The following is a 23871-nucleotide window of genomic DNA, read 5'->3' as shown; positions in this document are numbered from 1 at the left end:
GGAGCACCAGCTGCAGGGCTGCCCAGGCACTCAGTGTTGTCTGGATGACATCGTTTTTACTGACAAGGATGCGAGGATCATCTCCAAAATGTCGAGACTGTGTCAAGACTGGGCTCAGAGGACAACATGTAAAGTGTGAATTCTTTAAACCTAGCATCACTTACTGTGGTCTCACCATTGATGCACAAGAATTTACACAAGTGTGTTGAGAATTTTCAAGCAGTAGTGGCATCCCAAGGCCAAGGAACATGTCACAGTTGCAGTCCTTTTAATAATTTATCAATTACTATAACAGGTTCTGCCAAACCTAGCTACTGTACTCCAACCTTTGAACTTATTACTACAGATTGGAATGAAATGGCAATGGACAAAGCTGTGTGAGGTGGCTTACCAAAAGGCAAAGGAAATGGTAACATTGGGCGCTTTACTCACATGATTCATATTATCCAGTGAAACTTGCCTTATGGTATAGGTGCAGTCGTGTCACTTGTTGTGAGTGATGGAAGTAAACACCCCATAGCCTTTTCAACATGTTCCCTTATCATTGCACAGAAATATACACAGATTGACAGACAGACCTTAAGCCTAGTGTTGGGTATAAAACAATTCAACCAGTTTACCCTCATTACTGATTATCAACCACTGGTGTCCATTTTCAATCCACAGAAGGGTGTTCCACTACCAGCAGCAGGTGGGCTCTGTTTCTTAGAGGACAGTATTACAAGATCAAGATCAAGAGGATAACTAATCATGGAAATGTTGATGGATTGTCCCATTTACCCTAGGTAAAGGAAATACCTGAAAATTTTACAAAAGAGGAAGCCCCTCTTGACATATTCTCCCTAATGAAAATCAAATTCTCCCTATTATGGCAGAGATTATACAAAAGGAATCCAGAAATGGCCCCACACTGTCTCAGGTCTTCATGTCAACCGGATATGGCTGGAATGGGCAGCAGACGTTTTGACCAGTGCTGGGGTGAATTTGCTCTTGACGGGGGTTACCTTATGTGGGGATTGAGAGTTGTTGTACCATCCGAATTGAGAGCTAAAGTGCGGGAGGAGCTGCTGCATTGAGTCACAGTTGAAATGAAAGCATTAGCTCGAAGCTTTGTCTGGTGGCCTGGGATTGATCAGCAGATTGAGCAGCTTGCCCTGGATGTCAACATATCCTCAGAGCAGTGCCTCTCCATCCCTGGGAATAACCTGCATTGTTCTGGTGGAGGATTCCAGGCCATTCATGGGCACAGATTTCTTGGTAGTAGTGGATACAGCTACAACGTGGTTAGAAGTATTCCCAGTAGCCTCACCTGCAGCCTTGCATATTGTTAATGTGTTGAGACACCTCAATGGACCACTGTTTGTTGCAGAACAGTTTCAGTCATTCCTGAAAATGAATGGAATAAGACATAATACATATGTACTGTACCACCCAGCTACAAACAGTTTGGCAGAAAGATTTGTTCAGAGTCTAAAAAACGCACTGTGTTAGCAATGTCAGCAAAATACACTCCACAAACACTGAATCAGAAGCTTGCCAATTTCCTTCTTACATTTCGCAATGCAGCACATTCCACCAACAACAACTCACAAGCTATGCTATTCCAGGGTCGTCCCTTATGCTCACAAGTAGATCTCCTCAAACACAATCTCAGAAAGAGTACGCAGGACAAACAGCTGAGTCAAATTGAAGGCTCTTCAAAGAACGAGGATGATACATCGATCAATTGAGGAGAGCAGAGTCAATTGTTAGAGGAGAAAGGTGTCCAAAGCTATCAGAACCACTTTCTGTGGTCTCAGAGTCCACTCCTACAACCACAACGGAGCAGGCCACAAACCTTGAGATTGCTTCACAGTCACACGTCTCTCCGCCAGGAAAGACATTGTATTATTCCACAAGAATAAGAAATCCTTCACTGCAATTAAATCTTCAGGCCTGAATGGAACTACCTAATACTTATTTTGCTGTGGATGTCCACATAGTAGTTGTACTATATAGTATTGTGTGTGTGTGTGTGTCTACATATATATATATACACACACACACTCTGTGCATGTGTGTATACTCTGTGCATTGACAATGGCTTCTTGATTGAAGTCAAAACATCTGCAAAAATTTTGCCAACATCAGTGTGCAGTTGAGGATGTTGTTTCCTCAGGATGCCGGCTTATATACTCATCAGTTAATAATTCATTGGGGGTGATTGATAAGTTCTTGGCCTAGTTATTAACTTCAAACTTTCTGCATAATCACTCAAAGAGTTGACTTGCATGTGCATGTAACGAGAGCTGTATAACTCATCTCTTTCTACCGCAGGGCTGTCAAGCCGAGAAGTGGTAGTGGGGACAAGCTCCCACTACCTAAAAGTGCTCCTCACAGCATGCACCTCAAATAGCCTCTGACAACCAAGTCCAGCTCCTGGCCTTCTCGTATGGCTTAGCCTCCAAGCCCGGTGGAACTGTTTCTACTGACAGGAGAAGGGGCGAAGTGGGGTCCTGGCACCTTAAAACCAGTGCTTCGGGTAGATGGAGCTCTTCAGCCTGGGAAGGCAGTCCATTGAAGAGAGGGAAAACTCTGATTTCAAACCTCTGCTGCCTTGTGGCCATACCCACTCATGGGAAAGGCTTCGGGAGTAAACCCTGAGGACAAATCTGGAGCTGGAGTCCCTAAGGCAGTCCAACGTTGCCTTCGACCTCTTTCTGGAAACTCCTGCGACGTCACTGGTGCCAAGCTGTATCGGCCCTTGCCCTTGCCTTGGAGAGCATCGGTGGCGTGGAGAGGGGAGACTTGCTGCATGGGCAACTGCTGGTCTCCCATACAACCTTGCCCAGGCCTGTGCCCTAGATTTTCCAGGCACAGATCCATGGTCTCTCAAGAGTAACAGATGCCATCATGTTTTTTTCCTGATTAGTTTCTGGAGTTTCAAAGCATAGTAGAGCCCATGCAGATTATCTTAGATCCACCTTTCTTATGGAGAAAGCGCACGGAGTTTAAGGAGAATTTGACTGATGTTAAGACATATACAGCCAGGCAATGGAGAATGGTAGTGAAAGAAAACTATTTGGATATCTGTTGAAGGATGAAGCAAATTACCCTTAGACAATCCTGGTTTAGAATACAGGGGTAGAAGGATTGAACAGCTTGATGGTGGCAGAAAATAGGAAAATGTCAAAGCAGTGCATGATTACAGAGGAATTACAGATGTAAGTAGGAAGAGACAGTTGAAGGAGAGAAGGAATAGGACTAACATAGTTCCATTTTCCGGGTTAAGATTGGGCTGAAACCATTTGCCTTCACAGGACAGTTCTACTTGTTGATTTTGGGGAGGAGCTGGAAGTGGACTGTAAGGGATAAGAGGGCCATGAGAGGGGAAGCCATGCAGAGAATATTTCCTCAGGGAACAAGGTCAGCGACAGTGTGGGAGATAATGGCTTGATGTTCAATTGTGGGGTCCTGGTCCCTTAGGTTGAAGATCCACTTGGCAGTTATCAGCTGAGAACGCTCTCCAGCGATAGCTGTCAGTTTGATTTAGATCACTGTACATACCTCGATTCTAAAAAGTACAGAACAATTCACAGCTGGGCTTCACAGTCAACCTCCAGTTATGCTGACTGCTGAAGCAAAACAGTTTTGATTTTCCTTTCATGCTGTAACGTGAATGCCAAGTCCCTTGAAGGCAAAGTGTGTGAGGTCAGTTACACAAAAACATAATCATGTAAATAATAGGAGTAGGAGTTAGCCATGTGGTCCTTCAGTCTGCTCTTGCATTCAACAAGATACTGACTGAACTGACCTTGGCCTTTATTCCACATACCCGCCTATTAACGAGCCCATTCTTGACTCCTCTGTAGACCACAGAGCTGAGTACCTCAGCTTTGAACATATTCAATGATCCAGTCTTCAAAGCTTTCCAGAATAGAGAATTCTGCAGAATCATGACTCACTGCGAGAAGAAATTCCGCCATATTTCCATCTGAAACAGGTAATTTACTTTGTTCAATATACAGAGTACCTCCTGGTTCTAGATTTCTTCAAGCAAAGAAACATTTTCTCAGCATCTCCCTTGTTGAGCCCAATCAGAATCATCCAAATTTAATTAGATATCCTCTCCTTCCTTAAAATTGCAATGAGTTTTGTCACAAACTGTTCAATTGTTGGATCAAAACTTCATGCCCGCTGCCAAAACAGTGAACATTTTTTGAATGCGCACCAATTACTTTGAAGTATCCTTAAATAAGGAGACTGTTTGTAGTCTTCTTGATGTGATATTCCCACTGTCCTATCCTCCATCTCTTTCACAATAAAGGGTATGATTTCATTATAGCTTACTGTACCTCCCTGCATAATTCCTGTGTTTCAAGCACAAAGGCATCCAGATCCTTTATACAGCATTAGTGATGTTGAGGTTGAGAGGGTTGAGAACTTCACCAATAGTCTGTGCTGGTCCAACCACATAGACACAACAGCCAAGAAAGGTCAGCAGTGCCTTTACCAGGAGACTAAAAAGTATCAACATGTCCCCTTTAACCCTCACCAATCTTTATCAATGCAGCATATTGAAAACAGCATATCTGAAAGCATCAAATTATGTATGGTAACTGCTCTGCTGATGACTGCAAGAAACGACAGAGAGGTGTGGGCACTGCTCAGCTGAAAGAAAGGGAGAAGAAGCCAGACTAAGAAGCTGGGGGCTGGGATGCACAAACCATGTGAGCGGGGAAGGGAGGAATGAACTAAGAAGCTGGAAGGTGGTAGGTGGAAAAAATAAAGATTGGAGAGGAAGGAATTTGATAGGAGAGGAGAGTGGACCATGGGAAAAAGGGAAGGAAGAGGTGGTAGATAGCTGAGGAAAAGAGAAGAGGTAAGAGGGGAGCCAAAGTAGGGAATAAGAGAAAAGAAAAGGGGGAGGGGAAAAATTACTGATGTTCATGCCATCAGATTGGAGACTACATAGATGGAATATGAGGTGTTGCTCCTCCAGCCCGAGAGTGGCCTCATCGTGGAAGTAGAGGAGGCCATGAACCAATAGTGGTGATTGGAATTTAAATGGTTGGCTACTGGGAAATCCTGCTTATTGGAGATGAGATGGAATTGGTTGAAAAAGTGGCTTCCCTGTGTAAGTCAGGTCTCATCCATGTAGAGGAAACTGCATCTGGAGCGCCAGATACACTTGAAGACCTTAATGGATTTGTCTCACCTAGAAAGTCCATTTGAATGGAGGAGAGGGAAGAAGTGAATGGGCAAGTAATTCACTTCTTCCTTTGTAGAGATAAGTGCTAGGAGGGTGGTAAATGGGTAGGGACAAATAAACAAGACAGAGACTGATACCTGCAAAAACTGGAGAGTGGGGTGTTTAAGGTGAAGATGTCACTGTTGGTGGGATCCCATCAAAGATGGCAGAAGTTGTGGAGAATGATATGCTGGATGTAGAGGCACATGAGGTAGTAGGTAAGGACAAGAGGAACATCTATCCCTGTTAGAGCTGCGGGAAGATGGGCGAGGGCAAACATCGGACAAATGTAGGAGATGCAGGTGATTGCAGCATTGATGATGAAGTAACAGAAACACCATTGTTTGAAGAAGGAGGTTCCAGAGGTTCTAATGTTCTGGAAAGGAAAACCATATCTTGGGGAAAAAGTGCAGTGGAGACAAAGGAACTGAGAATATGGAATGACATTTTTAGAGGTGATGGTGGGAAGAAGTACAGGCACAATAACGGAGAGATTGTTAGGTTTATATAAAAAAACTATCAATAGAAAATTTGTCCCCTGAGATGAAAACGGAGAGATTGAGAAAGGACAGAGAGATGTCAGAAATGGACAAAGTGAATTTAAGAGCAGGGTGGAAAGTGAAGGCAGAGTTGATTAAATTGATAGCCTTAGCATGGGTGCATGAAGCAGCACCAATGCAGTCATCAACATAGTGCAGAAAGATAAGGAGCATTACCAGAGAGAGCCTGGTACAAGGAATGTTCCATGTAGCCAATGAAAAAGCAGGCATATTTGTGGCCCATGTGGGTGCCCATGGCAACACCTTGAGTTTGGAGAAAGTGGGAGGTGTTGAGAGTGAGAACCAGTTCTGTCAAATAGAGGAGGGTGGTTGTGGAGGGAAGCTGATTGGATCTGTTGATCTTTTTTCAATAAAGAAGTAGACAGGTTTAAGTCCTTTTTTGATGGAGGACAGAAGTGTATAGGAACTGTTTGTCCAAGATGGAAATGAGAAGATCAGGGCCAGGGAATTGAAAGCTGGTGAAGAGATCAAGGAGATATGAAATGCCACTGATGTAGCTGGGAAAGTACTGAACCAAGGGGAACAAAATAGAGTAAAGGTTTGTGGACATGATTTCACTAGTGCAGGAGCAGGCAAACGTAATGGGCCTCCCTGGACAGTCAGGTTTGTGAACCTTGGGTAGGAGGTATAAATGTGCAGGGCAGGGTAAAGATCAATGTGATTGGTAGCATTGGTTGGCAAATCTTCTGAGTTGATGAGGTTAGCAGTGGTGCAGGAGACAATGGCCTGATGGTTCTGAGTGGGGTCCTTATTAAGGGGTAAGTAAGGTGAGGTGTCTCAGAATTACCTCCTGGCCTTACCAAAGTAGAGGTCAGTCTACCAAAATACAACAACACCCCTTTTGTATTCAGGGTTTAATGCTGAGGTTGGGATTGGAGCAGAGAGAATGGAGAGCAATGTGTTCTGAGGGAGTAAGGTTTGAATAGGGGAGAGGAGTGATTAAATCTGGACAGTTGATGTCTCATTTACAGAAAATCACAGCAGGGTGTCCACGAAACAGAGGACAATCAGGAAAAGGGGTCATTGATGTGCAGTGAGTAATCTTTGTCAAAGAAGTAGGCTCAGAGACAGACCCAACAAAAGAAGAGCTTGGCGACGTGGCAGGTGTGGATCTCATTGAGGTGTGGGCAAAGGGATCAAAGGTAAGGTCCCTGCTGAGGACAGAACATTCTGTCTCAGAGAGGGGAAGGTAGAGGGAATGGGGAAGACATGGTAGGGATTAGAGCTGAGATCGGAGGCAAGAGAGTTGGAGTCATCAAAGGAGAGGGAAGGGTTGGGTTGTTCAGGGAAGATGGGATGGGGCAGAGATCGAGGCTACCAGGAGTGAATGTGTGACAGGGTATCCTGAGAGACCCAGGCTTAGTGGGGAGTAGTGGTGAGGGAAGGGGAGCCCTGGCACCCATTGGGAGTGAGAAAGGTCTCAGCCTGGAGGTAGGGGTGGCTGATTTAGGGACTGGAGCTAACTTCCGCAATAAGCAGGATTTTCAAGTGGTCATCCATTCCTACTCCAACATGTCAGTCCATGGCCTCCTCTACAGCCATGAAGAGGCCATTCTCAGGTTGGAGGAGCAACATTTCATATTCCATCTGGGTAGCCTCCAGCCTGATGGCATGAACATCAATTTCTCTAGCTTTTGGGAATTTTCCCTTCTTCCTTTCCTCTTCTTCCATTCCCCACTCTGCCTCACCTGTTACCTCTTCACATCTCCTATCTGTCTATCACCTCCCCCAGTGCCCTTCCTCCTTTCTTTATTCCCATGATCCAGGCTCCTCTCCTATTAGATTCCTTCTTCTTCTTCAGCCCTTTGCCTTTTCCATCTATCACTTCCAACCTCATTTCATCTCACCTGTCCCATCCACCTGGCTTGACCTTTGACCTCCTCTTCCCACCTTCTTATTTTGGCTCCTTCTTTTCCAGTCCTGACAAAGGGTCTCGACCTGAAACATCGACTGCTTACTCCTTTCCATAAGTGCTGCCTGACTTGCTGAGTTCATCCACACTTTGTATGTGTTGCTCCGGATTTCCAGCATCTGCAGAATCTCTTATGTTTATCATTTAAAGAGTGGATCTGAGATGCAGCATCAGCTGTACTGTTATTGATTGCAGAAACTGGTTTGAGCAGTCAAGTAGCCTCTTTGTATTTCAATTTCTTACATTCCATAAGATACTTATTAAAACATTGGTGGCGAGAGTCAGTAACTTTATATTTCTGGATCTGTCCTGCGGCTAGTACATCACAAAAAAGGCACTGCAGCAGGTCTACTTTCTTAGAAGTTTGCACATATTTGGCATGTCATCTGAAACTTTGGCAAACTTTTATAAGTGCACAATGGAGAGTATCCTGACTGGTTGCATCGCAGCCTGTATGGATGAACTGATGCACATAATTGATAAGCCAACAAAAACAGGTGGACACAGCCCAGTCCATCACAGGCAAGGCCCTCCCCATTATTGAACACATCTACAAGGAGCATCCATCACCAAGGACCCCCACCGTCCAGCCATATTCTCTTCTCATTACTTCATCTGGAAGAAGGTACAGGAGCCTTACGTCCCACGCTGCCAGTTCTGGAGCAGTTATTACCCTTCACTCATTAGGATTCTGAACCAGAGTGGATAACTTCACTTAACTCAACTCTGAACTGATTCCACAACCCAAAGACTCACTTTCAAGTGCTCTGCAACTCATGTTCTCTGTATTATTTATTTACTTACTTATATTTTTATTTACACAGTTTGGCGTCTTTTGCATTATTGGTTATTTGTCAGCCCTTGCTTATGTATAGTTTTCCATTGATCCTATTGTATTTCTGTTTTTTATTGTAAATACCTGCAAGAAAATGTATTTGAAAGTGGTATATGGTGATATACCCTGTAAGGATGTCAAAGGATAGGGAGAAGGCAGGAGAATGGGTTTGAAAGGGATAAAAAAAAATCCGCCATGATGGAATGGCAGAGTAGACTAATTCTGCTCTTATGTCTGTTGTCTTATTATGGCCTTATGAACATATATGCATTTTGATAATACATTTATTTTGAACTTAAAGCATTGTAATTTTGTCAAGCATTTTGCTATATGTTAGGCTATTTGTGACTTGTGCAGTTATTTTTTATGATATCTGCCTATCAATGACTGTGCAATACTTTACTATGTTAAATATGTTAACTAAAGGAAAGCTGTCCACATAAAGAATATCTGAGGGACAAGCATTTTCACATGCCATGTGCAATTATTTATATTTATCAGCTGATCTTTTTCAGGAACTCCATGGAACCCAGAATTAAATTGTACTTAGCCCTACAAGGTTCACCAGCACCATTATTCTTACTGATAATAAAGTGTTTCAAACTTAACATACAGAGCTGAGCCAAATGTTTCCAAATGTTTTCTGCCTTCTTGAAAATGTGATGCTTGCAAGACATAACTTACATTCCCAATTATTTTTCTAACTGCAGATAGATGCCAAATTGAGTTAACCTTTTCAAATAAACATTCTGTAATCTAGATTTCTTTTCTTGCTCAGCCTTCACTACCTCATTCTGCTATAAACCAAGCTACTTCAAAACAATTTTGATAATTCCTATTCCTATCCAAGCTAAATTCTGGAAGTTTATCTGTTTCCTTAAGTTCTGCTCTTACAATTATTTGAAGCAGAGTGGAAGTATAATGATGTAATGCATCGAATTGATTCAGAGGGTGCACTCCCTGAGTTATGGTGTGTCCAGGCCAGACTATGGGAAGTATCTATGCAATGTGTCCTGTTACTAGTGTGCTCTGACCTATGTGAATAGATGTTACATCATGCTACTGTAATTGCACATAATGTTTGAAACCAAATGGGCAATTGGAGCTCTGAGACAAGAAGTGTGAATCAGCCAATTGGCCAAACATCTGGTATTAGAACATTGGGCACCTGCTTTGCTTACTTTCACTGAAGGCCTGGGTTGTTAATCTGACAGAGGAGTCAAAATTCAATAGGCTTTGAAACAAAAAGTGCATACTAGGAGTTCCCCGAGCTAAATGTTAGCTAAAATAAAATGTCCTTTTCCAGAATGTTGGTAAATGTTAGCTTGTCCTGTGCAATATCTTTAAAATTGCTGTAATGATGAAGTGTAAATATATTACAGAATAGTGCACATAATGGCAAAATTTCTGATTAATCTTTGCAGGGAATTCATTCTGGTGCCTACTTGACGTTGTACCAATTAAAAATGAGAAAGGAGATGTAGTTCTTTTTTTGGCATCCTTCAAAGACATAACTGTTACCAAAGTGAAAATTGCCCCGGAGGATAAAAAGGAAGGTCAGTGTTTCATTATATATCTTTACCTTAGTTATTGAAGACCATCAGGATGTAGTTCTTTTTATCACTATAGATTCCTTGAAGAGTAGTAAGAATGTTTTCTTTTACACAAAGAAAGAAAATTACATTGTATGATATTTGTTGTTGCTGTTTATTTTCTGAAAAAGTAATTTGTCACATATTAAGCACAGAAATTATGTTAAATCTAAGTTAATTTTATTTCAATCCTTCAAATCCTGTTGTCTACATATAAAATATTTTCAATGTACTAATCTGACCCAAATGTAATTTGATTTTGTTTCAAAATTCTATGTTACTTATTTGCAAGCTTCATTTTTGATACTGGTTAAATTTAATATTTTGGCTCAATACACAGACCTATTTCTTGTGTCCTTTGGGTTGTATATATTGTGTATTGATACTATTGTAATTGCTTTTTATTTAATAAAATACAAATCAACAAACAACACATTGAATCTGGAGCAGTGACAATGGATATTAAACAAAATAGATCTATGTCAGAGTTCATCCTTTCAGCATGACTAATCTATCAAATAAGCTTTTAATTCAGTCTCTATTTATCGATCTTCTATTCTGAGATGCTGTCCTTTGGTCCTGGACTCTCACACTGTTAGAATCATCCTCCCCACTTCCTGTCTTCCTAGGCCTTTCATTATTCAGAAGGTTTCAATGAGATTCCCCCTCCCCACCCCTATTCTTCTAAACTCCAGTGAGTATGGGCCCAGAGCCATCAAATGTTCCCCATGCATTAACCCTTTCATTCCCTTGGTACTTCTCTGGACCCTCTTCAATGCCAGCACATTCTTTCTTAGATAGGGGGACAAATCTGCTCACAATACTCCAAATATGCTCTGTCCTATGCTTTATTGAACCTCAGAATTACATCCTCACTATCATATTCTAGAATACTCACATTGCATTTTGTCTTCCTTATTACCAACTCAACCTGCAAGTTAACCTTCAGGGATCCCTACACCATGACTTCCAAATCCCTTTGCACCTCTGATTTCAGAATTCACTCTCCAATTAGAAAATAGTTTGCATCTTTATTCCTTCTACCAAAATGCATGACCATACACTTCCCAACACTATATTCCATCTTTCACTTCTTTGCCCATTCTCCTAATGTCATTCTGCAGACTTCCTCACACTTACCTACACCTCCTCCTATCTTTGTACCATTCACAAACTTGGCCACAAACCCATCAATTCCGTCATCCACATCATTAATGTATAACAGTAAAATAACAGTAAAATAACAGAACCAATGTGGACCCCTGTGGAACACCACTAGTCGCTGATAGGCAACCACTCCTTGCCTTCTGCCAGTCAGCCAGTTTCTATCATGTCCATGCCGGTATCTTTCTTACAGCACCATGGGCTTTTATCTTGTTTAGCAGCCTCATGTGCAGTACTTGTCAAAAGCCTTCTGAAAATCCATGTGAACAATATCCACTGACTCCCCTTTATCTATCATGCCTGGTAGTTCTTCAAAGAATTCCAACAGATTTGTCAGGCAAGTTTTCCCTTTAAGGAAATCATGCTGACTTTGGCCTATTTTATCATATTCCTCCAGGTACCTCAAAACCTCATCCTCAATAATGGACTAACATCTTGTCAAGAGATGAAGTCAGGCTAAGTGGCCTTTTGCCTCTCTCCCTTCATATAGAGTGGAAATATATTTGCAATGTTCTGGTTCTCTGGAACCATTTGACAGTCCAGTGTTTATCTTATGATCACTACTAATTCATCCACAATCTCTTTAGTTACCTCTTTCAGAATCCTGGAGTATATAATATCTTGTCCAGGTGACTTACACATCTTCAGACCTTTCAGCTTCCCAAGCATCTTCTCCTTAGTGATAGAAACTACACCTATGTCTGCCCCCTGACACTCATTAATCTCTAGAATACTGTTGTCTTCCACAGTGAAGACTGAGACCACATACTTATTCAGTCCATAGGCTGTTCGTTTGTCTCTCATTGCTACTCTTCAGCATGATTTTCCAATGGTCTGATGTCCAATTCTGCCTTTCTTTTACTCTTTAAATACTTAGTATTTAGAAAAAAAACCTTTGGTAAGCTCTTTTATATTATTGGCTGGTTTACCTACACATTTCATCTTTTCTCTCATTGCTCTTTTAGTTGTTTTTTTTTAAAAACTTACCAATCTTTATTTCCCTCTGATCTTTGTTATATTGTATTCCCTCTATTTCGCTTTTACACTGTGTTTGACTTCACATATCAGCCATTGTTGCCTCACCCTTCATTAAGAATGTGTCTTCTTATTTGGCATGAACCAGTCCTGTGTCTTCCAAGTAACTCCCAGAAACTCCAGCCATTAAGAAAACTCACGTTCTCGATCTTCTGAATTGAGGCAAGTAAGATGTAACACCTGAGAGAACTTTCCTGCTCCTTTTTAAAATAGTGTTATGTGGAAGAGTAAGCAGAGCCTCAGTTTAACATAATTTGAATGACAGTGCAATTTCAGTGGAGGAGTAGCAGAACATTGGCGTTCTGAGCCAGAGACAAAAGTGATAGCAACTGAGCCTTGGCTAACAAAAGTAATAAAAGGATTTTGTGCAAGAGAGATTGAGAGTAGACTTGTAAATGCAATTTACATTATGTGTTATGAAGTACAATTGTAATTTGTTGAATTTCAGGCCCAAGTAAATGAGAACGGCTTGTGAAAAATCAGAAGGTGCGATATTAATGTTATATAAGAAAATAAAGTGGCATAAAAGAGTAACGTTGTACTGACTTTAAAATGGTACAATATAAAGTATTAACATTAGCTAGTGCTCATGCATGTGGCATACTGTTTTACAGCACCAGTGATCCGGGTTCAGTTCTGCTGCTGTCTGTAAGGATTTTGTATGTTCTGACCATGACCATGTGGGCTTTCTTTATGTGTTCTGGTTTATTCACACATTCTAAGGATGTACGGGTTAGAGTTAGTAAGTTGTGGGCATGCAATGTTGGTGCCAGATGCATAGTGGCTCTTGTGGGCTGTGTTGTTCATTGACGTTTTGCTGTATGTTTTGATGTATCAATGTATTGTACATGGGAAAAATAAACTGATCTTTAATCTTTGATCTTCATGGTGCTCATTGTATTTAATACTTGATTTGGCTCCACTATGTGCAGCTGTATTTCAACATCAGTGTTAACTGAAAAGAATAGATGGTGTTCAATGCAGTATAGTTTGAAAAGCTGTGTGATGTTAAGCTAAACTCAACAGTATTATCATTGGAGACAGGAAGTGATATGGTTACATATCAGTCCTGATGAAGGATATCAGCCCAAAATGTCAACTGTACCCTTTTCCATAGATGCTGCCTGACCTGCTGAGTTCCTCCAGCATTTTGTGTGTGTTGCTTTGATTTCTAGCATCTGCAGATTCTCTCTTGTATATGTTTACATAAACTGTTTTCACCACAAATACACCCATAGGAATTTATAATTCCAAGAGCTGACAAAAGTACGACCACAATATGACAACAGATAAGGTGTTGTAGACAAAAAATGCACACAGACATAACAGTTTTGATATTTCATGCAGTTAGTACTGAGTTCCCATTGCAACATTTGTAAATGACTAAATGGATCAAACCCAATCATTAAATTTCTGATTTTCAATAATTTCTTAACACCATTTCAAAGAGATACAAAGCATAATTCAAGACGTACTTAAGATTTTCATCAGTAGGTAAGCTGAGGTAAGGATAGCGGCAAGGTATTTCATGGAGTTGAAGACGGTCTTTTTAATGGAATAGATATGGAGTTAGAGCTCGGTGTGAATAAGATAGCAAACATTTTGGTTTCTCCTGAGACAGCAGTAAAGAATTATGCTTGATGTAAGCTCTGAAAGATATCTATTTGGTTTTCCTATTTATTCAGAAGAAACTTCACTCTGTTTAAAATTTGAAATCCAACGGTAATACCTGATAGCTTTTAACAATTTTAAATGTTCCTATTAGCAGTATTTAAACTATTCAAACATTTTAATAGTTTAGGCAAAATTTTTCTTTCCACAGATGCTGCCTGACGTGCTGAGTTATTTCCAGCATTTTCATTTCTAATTTCTAGTTTCTGCAGATTGTTTAGTTATTTACTTTTTGATAGTTTTAAATGTCTCTCAACTATTAGAAGCAGAACTATTGAAAGTAAGTAAGTATTAACAAATATAAAATTCAATTATTAAAAATATGAGAAAACATTAAAATAAAGTAAAATTGGCACAGGCTGTTAACCATTTTCCACGCTATTGTGAGATCTGTAGGATGATATGATCAGATGAGTCTGCTGATAGATACATGGTCAGGCCTGGACATGTGGTATTCTGGATTTGGACAGCTACTTTGTTCTGGGTCTAAAGTTTCTGATTATTAGTCAGAAGGGCAGGGATGCTTCCTTTCAACAGAAGCCAAAGGAAGTACTTTCATCCTGCAAGTAGATGGTTTATGAACATCACCCTGGAACAACCCTGAAATAATTGGACAGGAAAAACTAGGGGGGAGACTGTTAGTCATTTTGTCATTTTGTTCAGTTAACTCCCAGAAATTGTTTGACTCCGCTTATTAGCTTTGATCCCATAAGCCTTGGACAACAGAAATTCGTTAATACAAAAGCCAATGATCTATTGATGTTGGGACTCTGAAATTTAAAAGAAATACAAATTGCTTGAAATACTCAGTAAGTCAAATAGCATCCGTGGAGAGAGAAACGAATTATAAGGGTTTGAATGTCCTGGACCAGCAGCCGTCTGAAAATATGATAGCTCCTACCCACCATACTTCTGGATATCTTCTGACCCTGTATCCCTCTGTGCAAATACCCCAAATCTGACATGTATCTGGTAGGGTAGAGGTATCCTGAGATCCCACTCTTGGGCTTTCTGTCAGTTTGCCCTTTGTCATTAGGGTTTTGACAGCTTTTAAATGCTCCTGATAATCAGAGACATTTAAAATTAAAAATAATAAACACAGTAAACATTTCTGAATAATTAAATAAAATTAAGTAAGTAAATCACTTGCCACCACTTACCTTTACCACAGCTCATGTGGCAGAAGGTCTTATCCACTTTCTCGAAATATGCTTGCTGATCAAACCTTCCAGGATCAGTTGAAACAATTAAAACTAACAACAATATTTATAAAGTAATATTAATTTTAAAATGCATTTAACTTGCATTGATTTATTTGTAAACAGTATTTATTAGAGAAAAAATAATTAAAACGTATAAAACCAACCATCGACTTAACAGCACAGGTCGGCTTCTCCGTTGAAGTGAATGGGTTCTAGCTGCTGTAATATGAAGGAGTCAGGTACAAAGTGTAAATAACCCTTCAATTCAGCACCTTGTATTTCAACTCAATGTGCAGGCTTAGAAGCAGGAATGTATTGACACACACAGTAGATCTAGGCAGCCGTTGTCTCTGAAATGACCACCCAGTTATTAAGTTAATTTGGTGCAATACACAGAATAGATTTTTCCCCCTCAGGAACATGGCTTCTACCTTTTTATTCTTCAGGCTACTTGGGATAAAGAGGAACAATCTGTTAATTGTTTCCTTACATTTTGCACTTTTTCAGATGCTTTTAGTTCATGAGTAAAGATTTGTCCATAATTCCTAGCTTGTCACTTTACTCTGGTTTTTTTAAAATCCCAAAATGGATGACCTGAAACTTACAGCTTTTAAATTCAAATGCTATTATTTTTGTGACAGTTTAACCTGTGGAAATCTCATTTCAACTCTCAACACCTATATTATTTATAGTGCTCAGCTTAATGTGATCAGCAAATTTGGTTATCTGCCTTCTCATTACTTCATCTAAATATTTTTAAGTATAATGAAAAGCTGATATTAGGGTATTAATCCCTCGAGAGCACCATAAATGACATCCTGCCGGTTTGAGTGCAAACCTATTATCCATACACTCCAGCTACTGTTCCATAATGATCTTATTCTCATCTAAGTCAAGAGGTTACCTCTAGTTCCTTAGTCTATCATCAATAAGGCTGAAAGGATCTTTAAACATGGTCAGCAATTATTTTTTTCTCAGCAGAATAACAACCACAATGCATTACATTCATGCTTCTTGATCATTTTATTAAATTTCTAAATTAAATTGTAATTAATCATTTATAACAAGCTATGGAATCCTACACAACTGACCTTTGACGACATTCAACAATGTGAAATTGATTATATTCCAAAAATACACAACTGGCCTTCATCCTTTCTTTCTGAACAGGTGAAAATGATAGACTGTGTCTTGTGAAGAATGCTGTGCCTCACAGCTTGAGAAAATGAATAATGCTGAGAACGATGGCAAAATTCAAAGGATATCGAACAAAGCTATTTCCACTCCTGAAAAGTTAGAATACATGTCAAAAGGAATTGGTGTTAAGAGGCTGTGGAAGGCCCTGGTTAAACAATAAATGGCACTAAATTTGAACCTTCTTTGTTAATTTCAGAATTCCTTGAGCCCACTGCATAATACCTAGGCTCAGTAAAAAGCCGCAGATCAGTGGTTTAAATAGAAATCGTGAATGTGTCAGGAATTTTACACAGATTTTATTCAAATAGAGCTATTCTTCAATTTATGAATCAGAATCAGGTTTAATATCATTGGCATATGTTGTGAAATTTGTTGTTTTAAGGCAACAGTAATTGCAAAACATAATAATAAAAACTATTCATTAGAGTAAGAAGTATATATAAAAATGAAAATTATATTAAGTAAGTAGTATGAAAAGAGAGGAAAAATACTAATAAATTGTCCATTTGGAATCTGATGGAGAAGAGGAAGAAGCTGTTCCTGAAACATAGAGTGTGTGTTCCCTGTACCTCCTCCTTGATGGCAGCAATGAGATAAGGGCATGGCTTGGGTGATAGGAGTCCTTAATGATGAACATCACCTTTTTGAGATATTGCCTTTTGAAGGTGACCTAGATGCTGGGAGGTTAGTGCCTGTGATGGATCTGGCAGAATCTACAAATATCTGCATCTTTTTCCGATCCTGTGCAGTGGCCCCTCCATTCACACAACGATACAACCAGTTAGAATGATCTCCAAGGTGCATCTGTAGAAATGTGTTCCTGAATGCTTTCCTGAAGAACATTTCATGAAGCAAAGTTTGACTTAAGAAATCCAGTGTATTCTTCTACAAGAAGAGTTGCACGCTATTTGGTAAAGCAAAAAAAAACACTTTATAACTTAAAGACACACCTAAAGAGTCAATGGTGCTGTAGTGCAGATTTATAAACTAAAGATAGGTAAATTGAGGAATTGCTGTACTCATATTTGCAAAGCTTCATGCTGGTCTATAGTAAGACTTGCAGACTCTGGTTGCTAGAGGTGAATTTGCATTGCTGCTGTCTTGGATGATGCTCTAAGCCTGCATTCCCTGGACACCAAACTTGGCTCTGCAGTGCCTGTTACTACTGAAATGGTTCCAAAGTGCCATTTGATTTTTATACATGAGTTGTAATATTAAGACAAGTATTAGCATGTGTGGTGTTAACATCCACCGGATGTATGCCGAGGTAGCAGCTTATGTCAGCATGGGTCCCAAAGGTGCCAAATCAAACTTCAACAAAGCAGTCTATGCCATGTTTTAAGCTTACACAGCTGAACATGTGTTCAACAGTAGGAAGGACTATTTCATGGAAATATTATAGGCAAGTTGATCTCTAAACAGCGTCTATGGATTGCTGATTTCAAGCAGAGTTTTGAGATCAGGTCTTTTTTAAGGGTTTGTTAGGAATGAGCACAGTACAGATCCTTCAGCACACAATGTGCCAACTTTTCAACCTTCCCTGAGATCAATCTAACCCTTCCTTTCTACATACAGCAGCCCTCCATTTTTCTATCATCCATGTGCCTATCTAAGAGTTTCATTAGTGCTCCTAATGTATCTGCCTTTATCAAAATCCCTAGAAGGTATTTCATGCATTCACCACTCTGTGTAAAGATCTTAGCTCTGATATCTCCCCTATACTTTCTTCCAATCACCTTAAATTATGACCCTCAGGTCACTTCCACTCCGGGAAAAAGTCTTCCTCTATCCGCTTGATCTATGTCTCTTATCATCTTGTAGACATCTTTAATTTATAAAGTGTTTTTACTAGCTTTAATAAATAGCATTCCACTCTCCTTGTGTAAAAGTATACTGGATTATTTTCATTGAATTTTGCTTGAAGAAATGTTCTTTAAGAAGCTACTGGTGAGCCACCTTCTTGAACTGCTGCAGGCTTTCTGACGAAGGCACTGCTAGAGCAGTGTTGGATAGGGTGCTCAAGGATTTCAACCCAGCAGGAAAGAAGGAGCAATATACTTCCATACTTCTTTGTGCCATCATCCCCTTTCCTTCTCAGTGATAGAGATCTCAGGTTTGTGAGGTGCTGTCAGAGTAATCTGTGTGGATAACTGCAGCACATTTTGTGAATGATACATACAGTACTGTTGCCATGGTGCATTGGTGGGGGAGGTAATCAATATTTTGGCCAGATAAGGTGCCAACAATGTGACGTGTTCTGACTTGTTGGTGCTGAAGTAATTTGAGAGTTGAGTCAAGTCAAGTCAAGTCAACTTTTATTGTCATTTCAACCATAACTGCTGGTACAGTGCATAGTAAAATTGAGACAACATTTTTCAGAACCATGGTTTACATGACACAGTACAAAAAACTAGACTGAACTAGGTAATAAAAAAAACATAGAGAAAGCTACACTAGACTACAGACCTACACAAGACTGCATAAAGTGCACAAAACCAGTGCAGGCATTCCAATAAATAACAAACAGGACAGTAGGGCAAGGTGTCAGTCCAGGCTTCAGGTATTGAGGAGTCTGATAGCTTGGGGGAAGAAACTGTTATATAGTCTGGTCGTGAGAGCCCGAATGCTTCGGAGCCTTTTCCCAGATGGCAGGAGGGAGAAGAGATTGTATGAGGGGTGCATGGGGTCCTTCATTATGCTGTTTCCTTTGCGGATGCAGGGTGTAGTGTAAATGTCCGTGATGGCGGGAAGAGAGACCCCGATGATCTTCTCAGCTGACCTCACTATCCGCAGCAGCGTCTTGCGATCCGAGGTGGTACAATTTCCGAACCAGGCAGTGATGCAGCTGCTCAGGATGCTCTCAATACAACCCCTGTAGAATGTGATGAGGATGGGGGGTGGGAGATGGACTTTCCTCAGTCTTCGCAAAAAGTAGAGACGCTGCTGGGCTTTCTTTGCTATGGAGCTGGTTTTGAGGGAGCAGGTGAGGTTCCCCGTCAGGTGAACACTAAGTTATTTGGTGCTCTTTACGATCTCTACCGAGGAGCTGTCGATGTTCAGCGGGGAGTGGTCGCTCCATGCCCTCCTGAAGTCAACAACCATCTCTTTTGTTTTGTTCACATTAAGAGACAGGTTGTTGGCTCTGCACCAGTCCGTTAGCCGCTGCACCTCCTCTCTGTAAACTGACTCGTTGTTCTTGCTGATGAGACCCACCACGGTTGTGTCATCGGTGAACTTGATGATATGGTTTGAGCTGTGTGTCACAGCACAGTCGTGGGTCAGCAGAGTGAACAGCAGTGGACTGAGCACACAACCCTGGGGAGCCCCCGTGCTCAGTGTGATGGTGTTGGAGATGCTGCTCCCGATCCAGACTGACTGAGATCCCCCAGTCAGGAAGTCTAGGATCCAGTTGCAGAGGGAGGTGTTCAGGCCCAATAGGCTCAGCTTTCCAATCAGTTTCTGAGGGGTGATTGTGTTGAATGCTGAAATGAAAACTATGAACAGTGTCCGAATGTATGTATCTTTTTTGTTCAGGTGGGTTAGGGCCAGGTGAAGGGTGGTGGCAATGGCGTCATCTGTTGAGCGGTTGGGACGGTACGCAAACTGCAGGGGGTCCAGTGAGGGGGGCAGCAGGGTCTTGATTTGCCTCATGACGAGCCGCTCGAAACACTTCATGATGATGGATATGAGTGCAACGGGATGGTAGTCATTGAGGCACGACACTGAAGACTTCTTCGGCATGGGGACGATGGTGGCAGCCTCAAAGCATGTTGGAACGGTGGCACTGCTCAGGGAGATGTTGAAGATGTCAGTGAGAACATCTGCTAGTATTGGAGTATAAAAGTTGCAACTTGCTATTTGCTAGAGAATGAAATCTTAAAAATGTAGAAGACAATGGTGTGTTAATGAGAGGTAGCTAAGAGATGTAGATTAGAACAGGATTAAGTCAATGGGTAGAAACAATAGTGGCGGATGTACGTGATACGCAACTATAGACCGATTGCATATGCTAATGCAACTAAACCAGGAGATTGCTATAAAACATGCTATGTCCAAGGATCGGTGGGCAATCAGTGACTAGCTCACTGACTGTCTCAGCTTTGATTTGCAAGTTAAAGTTTAATACTTCTTGAAGAATCTTCTGTGTCTCCTGGTCGTTTGTGGGGCACGAGAAACCACATCAAAATTGGCGACCGTAGCAGGACCGGAAGTTTATCTTTCCAGTCCTCTAGGGACCCCCACAAGGCTAACAGAATTAAGGGTGCACCCAAACAAAAGGTAAGCGCTTTTTGCGACAACTTGGACTAAGAATTCTGTTGGCTTTGGGGAGGTCTTGGAGTCTCAGAAGTGTGGAACCACTGCCGAAGGGTCTCTCTGGTCCAAAGAATCTGGCAGAATTGGGGGTTAACAGGAGGCTCAGAAGATTGATCACGAACACTGCAGTGAGGGTAAGTACAAATAAGTTAATAAGAAGTTAAGTTAAGAAAAATTCCACGTGGTGTTGGTAAATCTCTGTGGATACCGCTTCGTATAAAATGAAGGTCTGAACGGGCAGGGAAAGGAAAATAGAGAAAATCCTCGTGGATACCGCCTTAAGAGATAAGGGTCTGAATAGATGAGGTGCAAAGAGCAAGTTCTGTGGATACCACTCTGAATAGAGGTCTGTACGGGCAGAACAGAATAGGAAACAAGGGGACAGTCCAATATATAGTTTAAAGCGCTGGTAGATAGACGATAGACTAGGCATAGAATTAGAGTAAATAATATCCAGTAAATGAACTGTGAATCTCTGAAATACCTTAAAAAGAGAGAATAACATGACAGGTAAAGGAAAGGCAGTAGAGATTCTGATCAAAAAATTCCCAATAAATAAATATAAGATCACAAAAACTTCAGAAAAATGGGAAAAAAGAACCAAAAACCTGTTCACAAAATGGCCAAGAGAAGGAACGTTTGATGTAAGCTTGTGCAATGAAATGGAGGGACTAATTAAAATTACAAACCAAAAGATAAATCTAAGAAAAGAGGGCAAAAAAGAGAACGAGAAATGGAAGTGCTAAAACTCTTCAGAACGGAGGGAGAAAGGCTGAGGAGGACAGGTAGAATATTGATTACAAGCGAGGAAGACACTAAGGTGCTGGAGAAACAGCCTGTTAGAGAGAGAGGAAGGTACGGTGAGAAGCTGGCTTCAGCTCCGTACCCGGATGTGAAAGAAACAGAAAAGCCCCCCTCCCTATAATGAGGAAGGAACCCCTGAGCAGTGCCCCCTGCTGACGGGAACAGTAAACATGCAGGGAGAAGTACAAGTTTGGGATAATGAGGAGGAAAGAAGACAATACGAGAAGGAAAAAGCGGTGATATGGAAGGAGATACAGGCAGAAAGGATAAAGGTGGAACAGGCAAAGAGAGAAATGGAAGAAGAGATTGAACAGATGAAATACTTGAGAGAGGAAAAGGAGTATGAGGCGTATCGGTTATACTATAGAAATAAACAGACTAGTAAAGAAAGTGGCTCATCAGGGCAGGAAGAGATGAGGCATTCAAGAAGAAGTGGAAAAAAGATAGGAGATGAGAGTCTTGGAGAAACACAAGAGAGAAGGGAATCAAGCATGAGTAAGGATCATGAGTAATGACCCTGCCACAGGTGTACAGACACGGACAGGAAGAAAGAGAAGGTGACTCATTGGAGGAGCAAGAGTTAAGTGGAGAGAGAGAGGATGCGAGAATTTGTGGGGAAGAGGTAGGAGGCAGAAGTCTAGAAGAGCAGAAGGAGGCAGTAGGGGAGCGACTTGCGGAAGTAGAGAGAGAGCTAGATAAGTTTCTGAGAGGGGATTGCCAGAGGAGATGCGGAAAATACTCCAGGGGCCAACCAAGTATTGAATCAAGACTGAAAGGAAGGACTCCACAGGGAGACCGAGGGAAGAAGAGGACCCTGGAGAGATTTGTGTGGGAGGCAGTAAAGACATACCCTGAGACAGATGGGGAGTCAGGTGAGGAGGAGAGCCAGGGTAGGTGGGAAGAAGGAGGAAGAATGATCCTGTTGTTAGTTAAAGGATCAGGACAAGTGCAGTATATCCCTTGGGGATCCCAGGACCTAGAAGGGCTGAAAATCACTCTGCCCAATCTACATGAAGGAACAGGGAAATGGATTACAGCCTTTGAAGAAGAAGCGGCGGGACAATTATTGGCTGTGGCACTATTGATAAGGTTGATGGGAACCTCCAAATTTAACGAACTAATGGAAATGGCTGGCATAGTAAACTCGAACTGATGGAGACGGGTTTAACAGAGGGTATGGCAGGCCCTCAGAAAGCTTTACCCACCCAAAGTGGACCCCGAAGCCTTAAAGGGGGATCCACTGGGAGACACTGAAAACCCAGCAGCCTACATAGAAAACCAGTTGAAAAGGTGGAGACTGGAGACTGAGCAAGAGGTGGAAAATAGCTTATTTATCACCACACTGTTCCGACGTAGCATTTTGGATGCAATGCATCCACAGGTAAAATCCAAACTGGAGGAAGTGGTTGGGCTGACGTCAATGACCCCACAAGAATTTAGAGACCACGTAGTCCATGCGGTTGAGAAATACCAGAAAGACAAACGAAGGTTGGCTGAGCAGCAGAAAGAGGTGCAAAGAAAGTTAATACAAATGCAGCTCGAAGAACTCAAAAAGAAGGAAAAAGAGAAAAGCAAAAAGATACTGCCTGCAACCACCGGTCCGAGTACAGCCATCGAACTGGATGAAGCACCGCTATATGGAGGAACCGATCATACTATAAGACAAGGGCCAGAAAACCCCATGCCAATAATCAACGTCTTTGGAGGAGCATTCCCACAAATGCCCTATCAGGACAGACCAAATTCAAACAGCCCTGTTAGGACTGGAAGTCCCAAGGAGGGAGATAGAGGAGCTATGGGCAGAGGGGACCAGTGAGGAAACAGGGGGAAAGAGAGGAAGAGAGATTGTGCTGGGGATGTAATCAGCCAGGTCACATGAGAAGAGATTGTCCATTTACACTATGGCCTGTCACACAACAGCAGGAACCGATAAGGAGGGAACTAAAGTTTAGCCAAGGACCAGCCCCCACAGGCCCAAGCGGACCTGTGAGCCCCTATGTGAGGTATTAGGGGTGCCCCGAGAACTCGAGTGGGAAGGGACATTACCCAATGATAACAAGGGAGGCAGACGAGGAACCCATTGTTCAGGTTATGTTAGAAGGGCAACTGACACCAATGATGATAGATACTGGAGCCACATACACTTGTGTACAGCCACAGTATGCCCTTCACCTTTCCATGTCAGGAAAGTTTATTAAAACGGTAGGGTTCTCGGGGAAAACGCAGTTGACACAGTGCACGGCTCCAGTGCAGTTGAGAATGGGAAATAAACAATAGACAATAGACAATAGGTGCAGAAGTAGACCATTCGGCCCCTCGAGTCTGCACCGCCATTCTGAGATCATGGCTGATCAT

At 41.5% G+C, this 23871-nt stretch overlaps 1 protein-coding gene across 1 annotated transcript in view; it reads left to right on the top strand.

Annotated features, from left to right (window-relative positions):
- The window catches only part of kcnh8 (potassium voltage-gated channel, subfamily H (eag-related), member 8), a 439093-nt gene that overhangs the window by 227041 nt on the left and 188181 nt on the right, over nt 1-23871 (top strand). The window contains exon 3 of the mRNA XM_059972346.1: nt 9962-10093. Coding sequence (XP_059828329.1) covers nt 9962-10093 — 132 coding nt within the window. The remainder of the gene's footprint in view (nt 1-9961; nt 10094-23871) is intronic.

The sequence above is a fragment of the Hypanus sabinus genome, chromosome 6 (genome assembly GCF_030144855.1).
Source record: "Hypanus sabinus isolate sHypSab1 chromosome 6, sHypSab1.hap1, whole genome shotgun sequence".
Classification (NCBI taxonomy): Eukaryota; Metazoa; Chordata; class Chondrichthyes; order Myliobatiformes; family Dasyatidae; genus Hypanus; species Hypanus sabinus.
The sequence above is the reverse complement of the archived record's forward strand: the minus strand, read 5'-3'. Positions and strand labels throughout refer to the sequence as shown.